The sequence below is a fragment of the Hylaeus anthracinus genome, unplaced genomic scaffold (assembly GCF_026225885.1).
Source record: "Hylaeus anthracinus isolate JK02 unplaced genomic scaffold, UHH_iyHylAnth1.0_haploid 12000, whole genome shotgun sequence".
Classification (NCBI taxonomy): Eukaryota; Metazoa; Arthropoda; class Insecta; order Hymenoptera; family Colletidae; genus Hylaeus; species Hylaeus anthracinus.
This window is the reverse complement of record NW_026534347.1, coordinates 7,639,488-7,657,861: the sequence shown is the minus strand read 5'-3', so window position 1 is coordinate 7,657,861 and position 18,374 is coordinate 7,639,488. Positions and strand designations below refer to the sequence as shown.

The following is an 18,374-nucleotide window of genomic DNA, read 5'->3' as shown; positions in this document are numbered from 1 at the left end:
ACGGACACAAAAAAAAAAGTCATGTGCGCATATGCGTGTGTGTACGGTCGAAGAGAGATATCACTCACTCGGCGTTGGTCTCCGGGGTGGGTAGGTCGCCGATGGTCGTCAGAGTGAGGGTTGACCAGTACAGGGATCCGAGGTACTTCCTGGTAAGCGTCGCGTACTCGCCGGGTCTGTAAGGGTAGACCCAGTCCCCTTGGAATCCCTCCGCCTCGCTGAGCAAGTAGTAAAAGCAACCGAACCAGTGGGCCAGGATCAGCAGTATGTGTATGAGATTCAGCACGCGCCACAAATTCGGGTAAACCGTCCGCGACTCGACCATGTAGTAGTAGTTGTAAACGCGGTAGATCTTGAGGAACCGCGGAAACCTGAGCATGGGGTTGCTGCCTAGGTTCACTTGGAGCAGGTCGAGCGGGAGCAACGCTAGCAAATCGAGGACGAACGACTTCGACTTGAGGTAATGACCGGCGAGCTTCTTGCTGTTGTAGACCATCAGGCCCTGCTCGAGATAGCCGGTGCGAAATTGAACGGCTACGTCCAGGAAGAAGACCAGGTCGGTGAAACCGTCGCAAGCGAGCCAGCCAGCCGGCGCCAGCGCCTGCAGCTCTGGCAAGCTTTGTCTCACGATCAGGGTCCAGAGATTGTAAAGGACGCAGCCCGAGAGAAGCATCAGCCAGTAGTAGTAGAAGTTCTCGTCGGGATTCACTACCGTCTTCGGCGGTTTCTGCGGTCGTCGAGGACGCCGACGGCGACGACCGCTGGAATCCTTGTCGTCGTTCGCGTCGCCCTCGCCCTCGCCCGTGTCCAACGTCTCCTGGCTCTCCGGGATCTGTCTGGTGGAGAATCTCTTCAGGAACGAGTCCTCGCGCTTCAGCGGAGGCTTCTTCTGGATCGTTGATATCGCGGAGGACAGCTGGACGGTGGTGCGCAGCTTCATCCACCGCTGGTTGCTCTTCGTTCTGGGAACAGAAAGAGGAATAGATCGACAGTCAAGGACGGATTTAGGGCTCGCGGCGTAGCACGAGCGATGGAGAAGCACCAGAGTTCCCGAGATGAGAGAAATCGTCACCGAGATTGGCGATTTTCGAGGTTCTTCTTTTTTTTAGGTATGGAAGAGTCTGCTTACCTAGAAACGGTTTCGTATTTTAATAGGGGTTGTTTCGAGAGACTTTGGCGAGAGTGTGCTTGGAATTGTAAGGAAGAAAAGCTGATTTGAAATTTATTTTTAGTGTCACTTCGGCTACGTTTCTGAAATGTTTGACAATTTCATTCTGCACTAGGAACTCTCTAGAAGGTATTGTAATAAAATGTGTTTTCTGTAATATTATAATGTTACTGTACCTATGAGAATTAAGTTGAAAACGATATTTTTAGAGCGATGCAATGTCTATAGTCATCATTGTCGTTAATTGGACATTTTCCATCTGTTCTCGACTTAACTATACGTCGTCAAACTTTTTTAACAAAACATGTTTTCTATACTGCACATCAAAATTTTAATGGCTAATAATACAGTTGGTTCTCGTGTGAAAGTTAAATTAAAATCACTGATAGTTTTAAAGTGATGCAATTTCTCTAGCCTCGACTCTACATTAATTGAACATTTTTCTTTCATTCTCGAATTCGTTATCCTGCATGCCGTTAACACGTTGATCGCCACGTCACCTATATACGGGTGCTCTTCACTGAAGAATAAAAACAAGAAAAAAAATTAATCCTGAGCATCAAGCACTACAGAAAATAAATTTAAATGAAATTCATGAATTTTGATGGTTACAAAAGTAAATGCAGAAGGAGTCTACATATCCTAAAGACTTTAGATATTCAAGTATGCGGATGACATTTACATAAACAACTAGTAGCTTTGCTAATAACCTGGACGTTGATGCGACCTTAAACAAAATCATTAAAAAACGAAATGCTACATTCACCATGTCTGATTACGTACTCTTCAATATTCTAAATAATATTTAACACCCTCAGAAATTTTCAAGAATATTTGTCTATCGATCAACGTGTTAAACTGTCCTTTCCCCTTGTTCAAAACGCTCTGTACACACAGTTTGAACATGGCAAAGGGGTTAACTGTGATTCAGCTCGTAATTCGTACTATCAGCATCCATTTTAATTCCTCGGAGGCTCTGGTGAACGCTAATGTTAGGATACGTATTGCCTGCGTCGCCGTTAAAAGTGTATTTTACGACGCGAATTCCCCTTCGAAAGTAGTAAATTCAGGTTATGTACGAGCGAGCAGCGAACGAAGACGTTCGAGAAAAGCCGAGGTCTGCGCATTTATAGCCGTCTTCGAGTTCAAAGACGTAATACCGTGTTATCCTCGAGGGGGTTGGATGATCGCTTGCTATTCGCCATTTCGATAAACAGCGTTTTCGTTTTGGCCGTACTTCCAGTAACCGTTCCGCTCGCAAGGAAAGGCTGAATAAGTGCAAATCCTCACGGACTCGGAATAAATCCCTAACTGGCTTGAATTATTGGACTTGACGCGTACCTTTTATTTTACCAAACATGGCGATTCGAAGGCTTATATCGAACCGTTCGATCGTAACAGTTGTTGATCATTACTATAAAATATGCGAACTAATTTAGTTCTAATTTTTCTTTGAATAAATAAGAATCGACCTCACTTTTAAGTTCTCTTTGATAACAAATATTCGCTTAAATAGTTCTCTTTGATAACAAATATTCGCTCAAATAGTTCTAAAGAAATGCAAATGTATAAAAGAGAATTTTGTTAACTTATATGTAAATATCCTTGAACAGCATTGACAAATATTTTTCTCTAGTTTTTCCCTTCCTACATGTTGAATTTAAGTTAATTAATTGTAACCAAAAAAGATTCAGAAGTGAGCATTAGAACATTCAACATTTAACAATTTCGTGATTACCTTACAATACTCTATTTCTTTGTTTAGTTAATTTCCAAAAATACAAGTAAACTTTACCACAAGAAATACGTGGCGCCAGGAAAAATAGTTGAAACATTTGCAGACTTGTGTTAACCGAACTGACACTAATGGATCCATTTTTAGAGGAGCAATTTTCTGTTGGTAAATTGTACGACTGGTCTATACAGAATATAGATTAGTCGACGAAAGGATGGCGTTTCGTTTAGGTATCCGTTGGACTCGGTGATGCTGACTCGGCAAACCCTGGCTTAGACGTGTTTTACTGTTTGAAGAGACTCCCATTTCGACGAATTCGGAACGAATTTAGTATCGAGAGGACGATGCGTTCTCCTCGCCAAAATTTAAATCATCTCAATTTCAATTCTGTATTTCTTTACAAGCTATATGTAAACGAAACCTTTTCGTACCAAGTCTATGCTATCTACAGAACTCTGTATATTTTGTATAATTATTTTTCGATTCATAGAAAAAGGAGCAAATAGAATTATTTAATAAAATTCAGAAAACGTAGTTAATTTAAACAAATTTATACTTCTTTTCATTGCACAATGTAAACTGTGGCGAATAAAATTTGCATGAGGCTTTATTTCGTTGAAAACAAATTTTTTAAATTCTATGTGTAGCTAATTCATGTTACATTTCCATTTATTTCCTGCTATAATTAACGGTACCTCGAAACGAATATGCTCAGTTATTAAAAAATTAGAATTTATTTTAATTAATTACACGTCTAAACGTGATTCGAATCCCCGAGTTGAATCATTATACCAAATAGTGTCACAAAATATCAAACAATGATCCTTATGTTCCACTTTGACTCCATTACTCTTTTAATAACAAACCCGATAATCCTATCATACCTTTGGTTATCAAAACGAGCCAATCCATCAAACTTTCACTTATTTCCTATCGGGATGCATCGTGCAAACCGATTAAACAACAAAGTAACAGTGGTATCGCTGTAATATAATTATGTCATTTGAAGCTCCATAGAACCTTCCTGTAAACCATAAACCATGTCCATGCGTGACGGGTCGTCGTTGCAAGCCTTCTTGCATCTCGTTCAACACTTTTCGCTATGGACACACATACGTATACATATCTATGCTTGGTTGCTAGCAGACAAAATTAATCCTACTTTCGTTCCATTCGGCAAACCCAGTGAAACGAGAGAAGCACGCCATTCCCTTGCGATACAATCGACGGATCGTCGTCGGTTATTAATATCATCGTACGCGATATCCATATTTATTAGTTTTGCTTTTTCCTTAATCTAGTTCTATGTGAGACAGATGGTAGGCGATTCTTGCTTGAAGTAAGAAGTGAGCGAGAATCGAGTAAGATCAGTTCAGTATCAGAGCATCAGATGGATGAGAGGCAGACAGACAGACAGATATAGACAAACAGACAGAGACAGAAACATCGAGAGAATTGTCAAGTACGTTAGACAGAGGCAGAACGAAACTAAAGGTGTAAACGTATTGTTTTTATTTTATTTATGCCACTACGCATTCTTTAATCGTTAATACACCCATGTTGCGTGTACGTCGTCGTGGTGACGTGGTGTTTGCGTGGTGTTCGTGTACGTTTGTTCGTGTTACAGTCTGACGGATCATTTGGCGGATCGAGTACGCTTGGGAAATTAGGTTTTCATCTCTAATCGGCCGAGCTGGTAGAAGGGAAGCAGTTCAGACAGTGTCAAGCGTCAACATCCGTTCAGAAACATCGCTATACTCATACCGTCATTCGTTGATCTAATCTAGAACACCCACAGCGATTGCGCTTTATTTTTTTATTTACTTGTCGTTTACTCATAGCAATCGTCAACCTTCGTTCAAGAATGTTTATATATAGGTTTCCTTGCAACTACGGTTTCGTACAGAATTCTACTTTTCTTGCATTCTAATTTCTCATGCAGATGGTACTGTGCTTCGCAGACACCTTTAATACATTACCGACCGCCAAATGGCTTTCTTCGCTCGCGAGGAATACCATTCTCGACGCTAGAACCAATTTCACTCGGCAATAAGGTTTTTCTGTGCGAGATTTTATCTCGATCTGGTTGGTCTGGGTTGAAACACAGTTATTTATATTTTTGGGAGTCCCATGGAAATGAGAATAGGTAGGGAGAACTGTTTCCTAGTTGAAGGTGAAAATGATTCGTCCCTTGCGGAACGTTTCCTTGGAAAATTCGTGCAAAATGATAGAATAATTTGTTTTTAGGGATACTCTTTTTTTTTAACACTTTCGAGACAATTTTCGTGATTTTTTTGCAGCTGTATAAAATTGTAAAATTTGGCAAGTTAATATGTATATGTATATGTATATGTATGTACATACTTTTTATTCATACGTATGTAGGTACAGATTTTATTCTAATTTTGATATATATATATATATATATATATATATATATATATATATATATTTGAAAAGTTTAATATGTATCAAAACTGAAACAAAATAATTGTATACATATAATCATTACGTATAAATTGTAATACATAAAATGACTATAATTATAATTGCATCATTGCTTATATGAAATATATATATTTTTTATTGTAACGACTACAATTTTTCTACCAGATTTATGTAATTTGGTAGAGATATGTTAAGGACCACCAGCAACAAAAAAGGAAATACACTTTTTTAATCCAGTAAAAAGAAAGAGTAACCTCAGAATATTGTCTCTACGTCAGCAACTCTAATTACAGCCGAATCCGTCCGCGATTACAAATGCTTCCCGTCCCCGAAAGGATAGAATACTCGATACCGAACCCTCCAACCTTTTCCTAGCTGCAACAGTGAAAAAGGCTTTCAGGAAGTATATTGTAATTTCCGGTCGATTGGATTCCATCCTTTTCCTCGAGAAAGGGAACGAACGGGGGATCCTCTTATTAATCCATGCCAAATGCCAGAGAGTGCTGCAATCCAATTTCAATGCGTGCAATCTCATCGAATATCTTCCTATCATTCTTCAAGCACTCGCTCAAACGGAGAATTAGAATTAGATTCCTTCTTACCGCTTCCCAATTACCGAAATTCTTACGATTCTTGTCCCGATCGATTAATTTATTCTTTACAGTCGTTTTCATTTGGTAAATCGTTCTTTAAAGACGTCGACAGTAATCGCGGGAATCGTTCGAGAAAAACTACTCCCTTCGGGTCGCCCTAACCTCTCTCCCTCTCTTTCTATCGGTTGTTCGCTAAGGTTAGCATTGTAAACCGCTAAAGATAGAAAACGGACAGCGATGAGTCTTCACAGTGTTCCTTCGAAGACAGTAAAACCGATCGTAAAGCTCAGCAGCTTCCAACGGATGTTCCTCGGACTTGAGACGCACAAATTTATGTTCCCCTATAAAGGTTGAAACGTCGAACGATTGGATCCAGAGCTGAGAGAAAACTCTTTTGGTTCCCCAATTGCGAATCGTGCATTTAGTATTGGAATCATTTAGTGGTAAATTATTTTCCTCGGTCGAGTTCACGGATTTTTACACACTTTTCAGTTTTATTAAGATAAGAAATCTAAAGACAAATAAAAAATTGTGCTGAAATGGTTGTCGTACTGTCAAAAAGTTCTCAATTAGGAAGCATTAAAAAATAAATTGACGAAAGAACGATATCATATCGAAGAGGATTATTTGAAAAATAGAATCAATGCCAGAGATACCTTTCAGAGTGACCAATGAAAAAAATTGTTCTACCAAATGTCAATAATAGTAAAATTATTAACTTTTACAGTCTGTGCCAATAATTTTGTGTCCCAAATATTTTCCACAACCACTTCCTTTTTATTTTCACACTATTACAACTCCGCTGTATATTATATTTCTCAAATAAAATGCATAGCGAAACCTTTGATTATTTCTTATATCAACCCCTTAATTATATACCGTGACCCAAATATTTCCCACAACCACTTTCTTTTTATTTTCACACTATTACAACTCCGCTGTATATTATATATCTCAAATAAAATGCATAGCGAAATCTTCGATTATTTCTTATATCAACCCCTTAATTGTATACCGTGACCCAAATATTTTCCACAACCACTTTCTTTTTATTTTCACACTATTATAACCCCACTGAATATTATATTATTATATTCCTCAACTAGAAAGTAAAATCTTCTATCATTTCTATTATTTATCTACCCCTCGTGTACCCTACGACCCAATAATTTTACGATTCACTATACTCTTCCTCGAAACACGAAGAAGCCCAAGCTGTCCGTTTCTCATCGAGCCGTCTCTCGTTGAAAGTGGGCGGTCAAAATCGCTAAAAGAAAAAAAAAAAAAAAAAGAAGTGGGTACAGCGATCGGCCATCAGCCATGTCATCTAATACAAAGTGGAGCGTATGTACTGTGCAGTAAAGTCGACGTTGCAGACTAAGATGGAGTGGCAAAAAGGATGGCGTTGCGGTGACCAGCGGCTAGCCAATACTTTCTGTGCGGTGTCGCCTCGATTCCTCTGACTGCCACGTTCACGAAGCAAAAATGGAGGAAATCGGGACGTCGAAGACGCTTCAGTCGTTCCCCTGCCCGAGTTCCACGGCACGTGGACGTGTAGGTCAAGCTTCGTGAGAAATCGAATCGATTGCAACCGTATACTAGGACAATGGGACCATGGACGAAGTAAAAAAAATTCCAATTGACGCGAAAGTCCCCCAAAAAAATGTATTCACCCTTCCCCTATTATTGAATTGGCTCGATTGGGGTATAGAATGAGGAACTACATTTATGCAAGAATTAAAATTCGTAGTATTAGGGGGACCGGAAAGTAATGTCGTTTTTGGAGATGTCAATAATTGTTTATCATTTGTCAGGTCATTGTGTACCAATTGATTTTTATCGATCTGAGTATGAAAATTTGCACACTGGAGAGAAAAAGGTTGTTGGTAAAGAGTGCGAACATAATTGATTAAAAATAAAAACTTGTTACGAATTTATTTGTTAGAATTTAATGTAAAAGAAACGATATTCGAGCTTCTCGAAATGGACAGTAAAAATCATACTGTGACGTCGAAGTGGCGCTATTTTATCTGTTTTATAATTTCCCAATTCATTTTAGTACAAAGCAAAGCTCAATCTTGGCCAACGACTGTTTATTTATTTATTTATTTATTTATTTTTAATCAATTATGTATAGTGCATCAACATCTGTAATAACTTTCACGAATAATAACAATTAACACCATTAAACGATAAAATTTTTGTGACCATTGAATAATAAATAATTTATTTCAGAGGTCATTAATCAATTTGTGCAATGAACTACTCATATGAATTAAGTATACATTGTATCAAGTATAAAATTATTATCTCTCTCTGGTGGCACGAGAATAACCAGAAAAACTTTCAGTTGACTTTACCCCATAAGTAAGTACTCTTCCCCTAAAAGAATCCTGATCGTCGGGCGTTTTTAGACACAGGAGAATCCCCTTAAAGGCTCTGTCGCAACCAATTGTAAGAGGAACGTTCCGGCAGGAATTCCCGGTAAACGTCATCCAGGGAATATCGTCGCGGGGACAAGGAGACCGTGGACCGTGGGAAAAACAAAGCGTTCCCCAAGGCTCGGTCGCGGTTTCTACTCCTCTGGCGATGCCAGGGCGACGGATTTCGCTGGCTTCTGCGTCGTCGAATTTCCGCGGCAGATTTGCATTGTGAACGAGGCCAAGTGGTGTACGTACGCGTGTCTATGCGTGTACTAATAGGAGAGAGAAGTATGGAGAAAAAGAAAGAGAGAGAGAGAGAAAGAGAGAGCTACTACGTATGCGCAGAACAGGGATGTGCAAAATGTGTTCCAGATACTATTCAAACGACGAATGCCTTGTTAATCTGTAATCTACTTGGAAATTAAAGATTACGAATCTATTCGATAGTTTAGGGAAAAGCACCAGTAGCAGACATATTTAACAGAAAAACGGTGTAAATCGTAATCATGAATCGTAAATGGTGTTATTATGGAATTGTTGTCCCATGCACCACAATTACTTTAACACTAAAACTATCGGGTTAATTTATATTTTCTTATGGAGACTATTGTATCCTTGAAAATAGAGAGTGGAGGGCTGAATTAATTAATATACATACTACCAAAAATTTCGGTAAAAACGTTACGTTGTCAATAGCACAGTGATTTTACAAAAAAAAAAGTCATACTTCTTATGCTCGCTACTATATTGTTGTAAATAAAGAGCGAAGGGGTGAATCAATTAATAAACATGTACCTAATTTTGTATTCCAATAATTTTCACCAAATACTGGTTCTCACTCTCCCTAGAAACATTACTACAATTTATTTATCGTTTATCGCAATGCTTTATCAAATCATTAGGCACAGGGTGACACTCATATAATCCAACTTTCCAGTCATTAATTCTATCTACTATCCCTCCAAATTTTTCTATATTCCTCAAAAGTTGCAATAATCGACGCTTCGTATCTCGTTGATAGATCCTTGGAAAAATCTGTAAAAACCTCACCAGCGCGACATGTTCTCCAGAACAAGCCCTTTCACTTCGAAAATAAACAATTACACAACAGTGTGTTCCTCAATTCCAAGCGCGTAAACACTTCAGACAAATAAGCTCCCATTTGTTTCCCATCGTGCGCTCTTCGCTAATAGCGTCAACAACTGAAAATCGATGACAGGATACTACATTTCCTTACAAAGTGGTACTGCTAGCACGTAATGGCAGGTTCTTCCTAAAACTCTCTATAATGTCGACTACTGGCGCAAATTCCCTCTGTCCACTTACAAAATAATTTCATTCCTGCTCATCCTCGAGTGATCTGTTCCAATGTACCGCGAGTGTGTGTTTACTGTGTACTATTTGAAGATGGATTTGGAGATGTCCCACTGTCGACAATCTTAACCCTTTGCACTCCAAATTATATTTCAATTTCGTTACACAGCACTTCCCAACGCTTTCAACTGTTTTATATTCGAAATTTAATTAACTAAAGTATGAGGCAATTTAAATAAATAAAGAAAGAAACAAATTCACTTGCGCCGATCGCACACGGGCGCAACCGATCAGTTTCAAACCACTCTGAAACTAGTTGCATGCGATTGTGGATCTAGGTAAAACAAAGAGCGCAAACGGTTTGCAACACTAATTTCAAATCGGTTGCGCCCGTGTACGTTCGGACTTAAAACCGGCGACTGACTTGCAACAGAACACTGTAATGTAACTGCTCGGTACGAATTTTACAGTTCGGCACCAGCGTTACATTACAAGGTCGTTTTTGGAATCACGCTCGCTTCGAACTTTCGGTTGAATTCTCTCTCAATGCTTCCTACTCAGTTCAGTGAAAAGTAGACGGTCAAAGAGGTTCGTCAAAAAACCGACAGACCAGTGGAACACGGTCGAGCGCGAACCGAACGCTAGAGTCCGTCCAGACTAAGCGAATGCTCGCGTTACATTACAATGTTCTGTTCCGAGTCAGTCGCCGGCTTTACATTACAGCGTTCTGTTACAAGTCAGTCGCCGGCTTTAAACACCAGTTTTATTCTCCCTTTTGTTATATTTTCCAATTCTCAAATGTATGATATCTCTCGAAACAATTTCCTTCCTTATTGAATTGGACGTGAAAGAACGTCGAGTTGGACTCGACAAAGGATTTCCTGAGACAAAAGCAGATGCCGAGTCACACTCGACATAGGAGCGCAAAGGGTTAACCGAATTCCTTCCACCGATCTTCCTTCCATCTCCCAATAATACGTGTGTACGTGTGTGTACCAGTGTAGTTGACAGACGTGAGAGTGCAGAGTTCAGAGGTTACCGTCCATATCGAGCAATGACGGGAGTACCTCTTGATCTTGCGTAGAGAGGAATATAGCGCCATGACGGCGCGTACGTTACTCCATTTTTGCGAGCCCCTCGTACTACGGGGTCTCCTGGCTGTAGCTGGTATCTCGGTATCGAGGCCATTGCTCTCCAAGGACTCCGAGGTCGTCGAGGTTGTGCTAGGTCCCGGGGCATCGTTCTCCAAGGACCCTCCATGGCTCGAGGAGGTGCCACGACGGTACAGCTCCGATAACCTGCGAAGAAGACAGAACCCCGACGGGTTGCCTCTCTCACTCACTTTCTCTCTTCCTTTCGTTTAGCCCATACGCTCCAGACCCTCCGGGGATCCCTCTCTTTCTCTCATTTTTTCCAAGCCTACACCCGACCAACATCACATCTCGACCGTCTCTTTACTCTCGCGCACTTTAAGTTTCGCATCGTTCTTTGCTTTTACCCATGTTTGCCGGCTTCATTCGTTTGCACACACAGAGACGCACCAGCGCGCTAGAGCTGCAGGCCAGCGAGCCTCGACGAGGACTTATATAGAGTGTATGGATCGATTTTACTTAATCTTCATTCTTTACGGGACACTCTTTGGAATAAATTGGTTGTTTCGTTGGATGATCGTGCTTGGTAGAGTTGGCTATGTTTTTATTGGTAATTGTATTCGGAAGATTTTATTTGTAGGACTATGCTCGTGAACGGTTTGCATATTATTACTTGTTTACCGACTATGACAATCTCTAATGTAGAACCGTCGCTTTTAATTTTGCAATTTTATGTTCAGATTCGTAATCAGCGACCCCGGAAACCCCCGAATACCAAATTTCACTCTAATCGAGTTACTTTTCACATTTTGTTCCGCCATATTGGATCCGCCATTTTGAATTCAAATTTGGAATCAGCGCCCCGAAAAACCCCTAGATACCAAGTTTCATGAAAATCATTCGAAAGTAAAACATGTTGGCAATAAACAAATAATTGTTTAACGATATCTGCTACTGATAATAAATTTTCATTAGATAGGAGAACTCGTACCCTTTAATTTGAATTTTGGTAGAACCGAATCGGACGATTCTACGGTGAGCTACGACACTTGAAAGTTTCGTAACTGATCCATCCATTAATGAATGAATGATGCTCCCAGTGACCTACATAAATTCCTGGAAATGCGTACGTGATTATGAGAAATGGGGGAGACCGTAGACGCAGCTGTCTGCCCCTTTTTTTCTTGGAAGGACTCGACAACATTCATAGGTGTATGCATCAGCTTATTTACGACTTTCATAGGCGTATGCATCAATATTTTTTTCTTAGTTCATAAATCAACTTAAACTGTCATTTATGTCTGGTGAAAGGTACACATTCGTTTCTTTTACAGACTTTATTTATTTGTTAAATGTTTAAACAGAGGTTAGAACAATCTTTCAATGCATACAGGGACTTGATCAATGATGAATAATGATTATCCATTACTCTTTTATTCTTTCTTCTACTATATCTTGGAAACTTGGAAAAATATCAAAAAATGGTACAAGTGTATCTCAAAGAGAATTGAGTTCTGCTTAAAAAAGTTCCTTAAGCTTTTTCTCTGTATTCATTAATAAACAAAAATTTAACGAAATTCTACATTTCAAAGAACGTATGTCTGCAATTATACAGGGAAGGTAATTTTGGAATTCAACGAGAGAAATGGGGCTAGAACTAAGCTGCGAGTGCTCAAACATCCATTACAGTGAATGATAAGGGTATCAACGCGATCGCGGTTACTATAATCGGATCAAATTCACTTGACTGCTCGAGGCCACTTTGTACACAACTCAGTTACGACTCCTGCTCTTGCCCCAGCTTACCTCTATCTACCTGAGAAACACGGGTGTCTATTACAAGAAGAATTGAAAACATGTACCTGGTTTAAAGAGAATGTTCTGTCACCTGTAAATGAATGATGTCGAGTCGAAATGGACAAAATTATTATCTAAATAATAACATCGAAAACGAATAAAACATAAAATATCTTTTTCACACAGTGAGACTCGTTGGTCTTTTAAGCAATAATTTCTTTATCGACGTTCAAAAATGTATAATCCATCAATAAATTTTACTTACTCGCTACTATTATAAGGCAATTACAAAGTGGAAGATGATTATGATTTATTATTAATTCTGAACGTCAATAAATGAATATTCTATTATGTCCATTTCTGTAATTCTATTTGCCTTAGAAGACCCTCCGTAACACTTACTATCATGAAATGGAGCAATTAAATACTGTAAAACCATTATAATTAAATACTAACTCCAAACATCAATAAATTCTATTTGCTTCGAAAAACCGTCTCGTAAATCTCACTATTCATCGAACCATTACAAAATTACCACTTTCGAAAGTTTAGATAAAATTTCACGATACGATGAAGTATCGTCCGAAGATTACAAAAAAGCTAATTCCAAAAAGTGTCCAATGCACGAAACGCTTCTCGCGCGCGACATTCTAACCTTCCGGCATTTCAATAGCGATCGTTAACAGTGCAAACAATAAAAACTGATCGTTCATTCTCACTTTCAATCTCTATCTCACAGTTTCACCATACAGTTTGTCTATCGTACTTTTTTTTTTCACGCGTGCCATCACGCTCATCCTTTCTCTCTGTGTCCGTCTGTCCATCTCCATCGCATTGTACAATATATCGAGGTCCTCTATTCTACGGCCAATCTCACTGGGATTAATAGGACGCTATATCGATTCGTTCCAAACGAACGAGAACAATTTTTGCGCATTTTCCTTCGCAAAGAACACCGATACTCCGCTGCGAAGTTAATCGCCACGTCTGGGACTCGGAAAATCACTCTTCGTTTCCTACGTGCACTTTGTATGCGCGATTTTTACGCGATATCAGGCTCGTAATTGCGTTCTTTTTCGAGAGTTGAAGGTGAGAATCGTTCACCTGATGGACCTGTGCAGTCTGAAGAACTCGATTCGCGTTAAATCTAGGGAGAGGGGCAAGTTCAGTTTTGCTTCTGGAAATGTTCACGGTTAATTAAGGATCACCCTGTATGGACAGAATATAATGAAAGTGGAAAATGGAAAGTGTTTTATTTGGTAGAGGATGGTTACTGTTTGGAACGTTGATGGATTAAGGCATGGTTCTTTGGGAATTCTGTGTTTGAATAAATTTATGTTAATTTTGTTGGGTGACATAAAAATGGAGTTCGTACGAAGGTATGATTGTAAGTGTAAAAAAATCAAATGGAGAATGTTGGACAATTTTTGTCTGTACGAGGATACGTTTCGAAGAAAATTGATTCGAATCTTTTACCTGAAAAATTAAAAATATTCGATTTATGAAATATTATTCCAAAATCGCTGTCTCGATTAGAAACTAATACTTATACATATGTACAAAAATAATTTGTCATGCTATAGACATTATTTACAGTAGTATATAACTACATATTAAATGTGGTTGCTACCTATAAATTAGGTACTCGTCTGTAGGAAAGAAAATATTATATCTTATGGATAATGTACAAGAGAAATTGAAATTAAATATTAAAAGTATATACAATCCGTGTAAACTGCGTACATTGCAACAAATGACAAATAATTCACGCGTGCATGTATTATGTAATCACGGGAAAATATGTAAATGAAACCGCAACGCGCGATTAATGTTTCGTCTCTGTAATTTATATTCGCCACGAGTTACATTTATCTTCGAGTTTGTGGCGCTTTACTCCAAAATAGCAAGCATAGTCGACAAGTTATTATACGATGCATAATAAATGCAGATCAAAGAAATTTATAATTTATTCTCAATATAAAACTGTGTTTTAAATAATTCACGATAGGTTACCATTAAGTAGATATTGTAACATTTATTACATTTATTAAATTTATACAAATTGATGTATTTAAAGAGTATATACATTGGTAATTATAAAAATAAATTACTTAATACACGTGGGTAATTGTTAAATACATAAGTTTTTATAAATTTAATAAATGTAATAAATGTGTATGAAACAAATTGCTGATAGTAATCTAAATGGAAAGAATAATTTTTCAAAATTTGGTCAAATGTGTAGACATATCTTCGACGTAGAGATATGCTTGCTGGTGAACAATTTAATTTGACAAAATGTTGTGGTACTCATATTAGTAAGCGACTTTGCTTATGGTAAACTGAGACTGACGCATAGTGGTTGACTTATTGTTTGAATTGACAAAGTTTGATCGAACGCGAGCGAGTGTTGACTTTGGAAGAGACGGACCATGGCGAGTGTCACCCGAAGGTTGCTTCCGGATGCATTGAAAATAAGTTTGTTGGTAACGTTGAACGAAGTGCAAATTTCTTGCACGGTGTGTATGTAACTTTGAAAGAGGTTAACTCTTCGAATGAATATATTAACGAAAAAATGACGATCACTTTTGCAAAAACTTTTGGACGTTAAATTTTCATGGAAATAAACAGATTGTGTTCATAAAAGATACTGATAGCGATATCAGATGCTGATCATTTCTATTTAAAACGAAAAATAGAAAATGAAGTATATTCAATAATTCCATATTTCGGTTATAAACATTGTTATTATAATGTACGTGAATAAATCGTAATATTTGCTATTTTGTAAAAAAGGCGAAATCCTCAATCTTCATAAAAATTGTTGTACCGTTCTATGGTATCCACTCGAGTAAACAGATATTATATTCTTCTGCACATCCAAATAAGATTAATTAAGATGAGCACAGACAAATTTTCGCGCGTGCGTCGAAGAAAAGAAGCTGCGAGCAAGAGTTGCGCAGAGGAGAGTTTCGCAGATTTCCAGAACAGAAGGCGTCCTTGGTACTCCTACGCACCAGCTTGAACAGACTTACCTCTCGAAGATCGAGGGTGCTTGTTAAATCGGAGTTGGAAGGAATTATTGCAAGGACTTCCGAGAACTCGACTTTTGATTAAAGATTCCAGATGGTAAGCTCTTATTGCGTCTGAGTGGAAACCGTAACAACATCGACGAGGTAATTAAATACTTGGCCGGAAAACTTCCTACCAGACGGTCACGATTTCCATGCAATCTTTTCATTTTGAAACGAAGCAGGATGCGTCGAATAATCCCATGGAATGTATTACTTCGCCCTTTTCCATCCAATGAGGATGGTCTGTTCTGTAGAGCAGCAGTGAGGCTGATAAAAAAAAAATAAACATTCGTCGAAAGAGCTGACGAGATATCAAAATTTTTCGTAAATTCTTATTAGTAAAAGAATAAGATGATACAATAAAATTGAAACTCTCTATTCAAAGTTAATGAAATAAAATAAAAATCAAATTTTAACGACATCGATCGAATAAAAATATTTTGACGATTTTCGCGACTCCAAACGATATATCGTGTGGCCTAAAACGTACGAAAAGTGAAAGCGTCGGAAAGTATGTTGAATTTTCGAATTTAAAATGAGCGAATACTGGAACGTACAATTAATCTCGGTGATATTTTTTTTTTTTTATGAAGCAGGGAAATTTATGAAAGCGTAACGCGAGGGTAATTTTTCAGTGGAGAATGCGGCGAAACGGGGGCGAATGTTTTGCTGGGGAAGTCGCATCGCAAAGAAGATGAAGAAATTAACGATGGCTGTGACAAAGTTGGGGGCGAAGTTTAATTCTGTCAAAGGCAAGGGATTCAGGGTTTTGCGGTCGTCCGCGAAGCGGCGGAATTCTTAATATAAGGTAATCTTAGTTTACCTCTGCTGATAGAAACTTTCCATCGGGACTTAGAGGCGTGGGTCTTATGAATTTTAATTTTAATATGAAATATTCAAAGGCGGTTCGATGACGGACCACGATCACGGGACATTTAAATGCATTCAGCGCCGATGAAACGGTTTAAATTCGCTGGATTAATTCGAATCCTGCTAATGCTCGAAGGATTTGCCCCACCGGGTGGAATAAAAACGGGATACATATGTATATTTATTTTGCAATTCAACGAGGACAATTGTAAAGCACGGAATATTTCATACTACGGTGTAAAGGCAATGTTGTTTATTTATTTATTGTATTTACTTTCAGTAATTAATAGAGTATTTTTTCTGCTTTAGAAAATTTGATGAAACTCAAAGTAGTAGAACCGTGACATCAAAAAGAATAAGATTCAAAGATTAATAGAATAGAATAAAAATAAAATTTTAATAACATTTTTAGGAATCCTACTCTTCTAATTTTACTGATGCATAACATAACATTTATGTAAAACATAAATTATCATCTGAAAATTCGTCTTTAACGAATGTAAACATTTCACTGCAGAAATGATGGTGAACCACAAATTTAGCACACAAAACGTTCTCATGTTACAGAGTATCAGAAATGATCCAAACACAGCACAATACAATACACAGAATACAAATAAAATGTAAAGAAAAACGTAAGAATATCTAGAAAATTTTAAAGAAAAACGATCATTTTTCAATCTCTTGGAGATCTTATCGCGTGGTTCTGTGCAGCGTACGTTAGTTTACAAGAAAGGAGTTCCCAGATGCTTGGAGAGTCAAAAAATAAATGTTGAAGAAACTTGTCAGGATTAGTGACATGCTTTGTACACGTTCCTATCGCGGTTATCACGTACGCTCTTGGAACGTGTTTGTACGTGAAAAACCTGTTCCTTCCGAGGAAGGACGAGAAGCTACGATGTGGGACAACTACGTGGCCCATCCAACGTTCTCATTTATATTTAAAGAGTTATATGTAAAAATCGATATATTTCGTGCACCCTATATACATGGCCCATTTTATGTAAAACTACTGAACATCAATTTCGTGAAACTAACTTTATTTGTATAATGAAAAATGGATAAGGTCTACATTTAATTGAATTAAATTGAATTCAGTATAATTAAAATTAAAGCTCTGTCAGCTAGTTTTCTCTGAACAGTGACCTGGAAGAGGAAGAAACTACACAATGAATTGCGACTATCGCTGCTGTACATCGCGCAACACTTTCCGGTCATTCTAAAGTTATCAATGCCCTTTCGCGAATGAAATTGTTTCCCTTCCGCGTTCTATTTACGAGCGAACTTCCAGACCAGTTTCCACGGACAACCACAAGATCGAAGTATAAGGACATCGAGCTACAAGCGATGCGACCAACTGGATTCGCGATTGTCGCTCAGAACTTTCCCCGAAGATCCCGCGGAGAAATCGAAGTCAAAAGCTCAATGGGAACGCTCGAGTAGATATCCCTTTCGACCAATCGGAGCGCGAATCGAAGAAAACTTTACGAGTTTCTGGTTAGTAGTTTCCTTCATGAATTATCTTTTCTAAGATTGTTTAATGCCCTGCGCGGTTGTTCCAATTATTATTTAATTATTTAATCAGTTGCAGAGAATAATACAGAGAATAATACAGATTGTAAAAAAGATTGGGAAATGTATTACTTATTTTCCTGATGAATACTATACTTTATCATGAATGAAAACTCATTTGTAAGCCTGTTTGTTCGAATAAATGATGTCAATAAATTAGCATACATACTGTGTTCTTATTTGTCATGTATTATTTAAATAAAGTTTTCCATGAAATTTACCATATGTATTTTATTGTACCATATGAAAAAGAGTATCCTTGGTCATTTATCGATTCCTGTATGATGAA

At 38.1% G+C, this 18,374-nt stretch overlaps 1 protein-coding gene across 9 annotated transcripts in view; it reads right to left on the bottom strand.

Moving 5' to 3' along the window:
- LOC128890458 (uncharacterized) overlaps positions 1-18,374 on the bottom strand; it is a 132,372-nt gene that overhangs the window by 37,944 nt on the left and 76,054 nt on the right. For all 9 annotated transcript variants that reach the window (XM_054148943.1, XM_054148944.1, XM_054148946.1 and 6 more), the window contains one exon: positions 69-962. In XM_054148943.1, the coding sequence (XP_054004918.1) occupies positions 69-962 (894 nt within the window). The remainder of the gene's footprint in view (positions 1-68; positions 963-18,374) is intronic.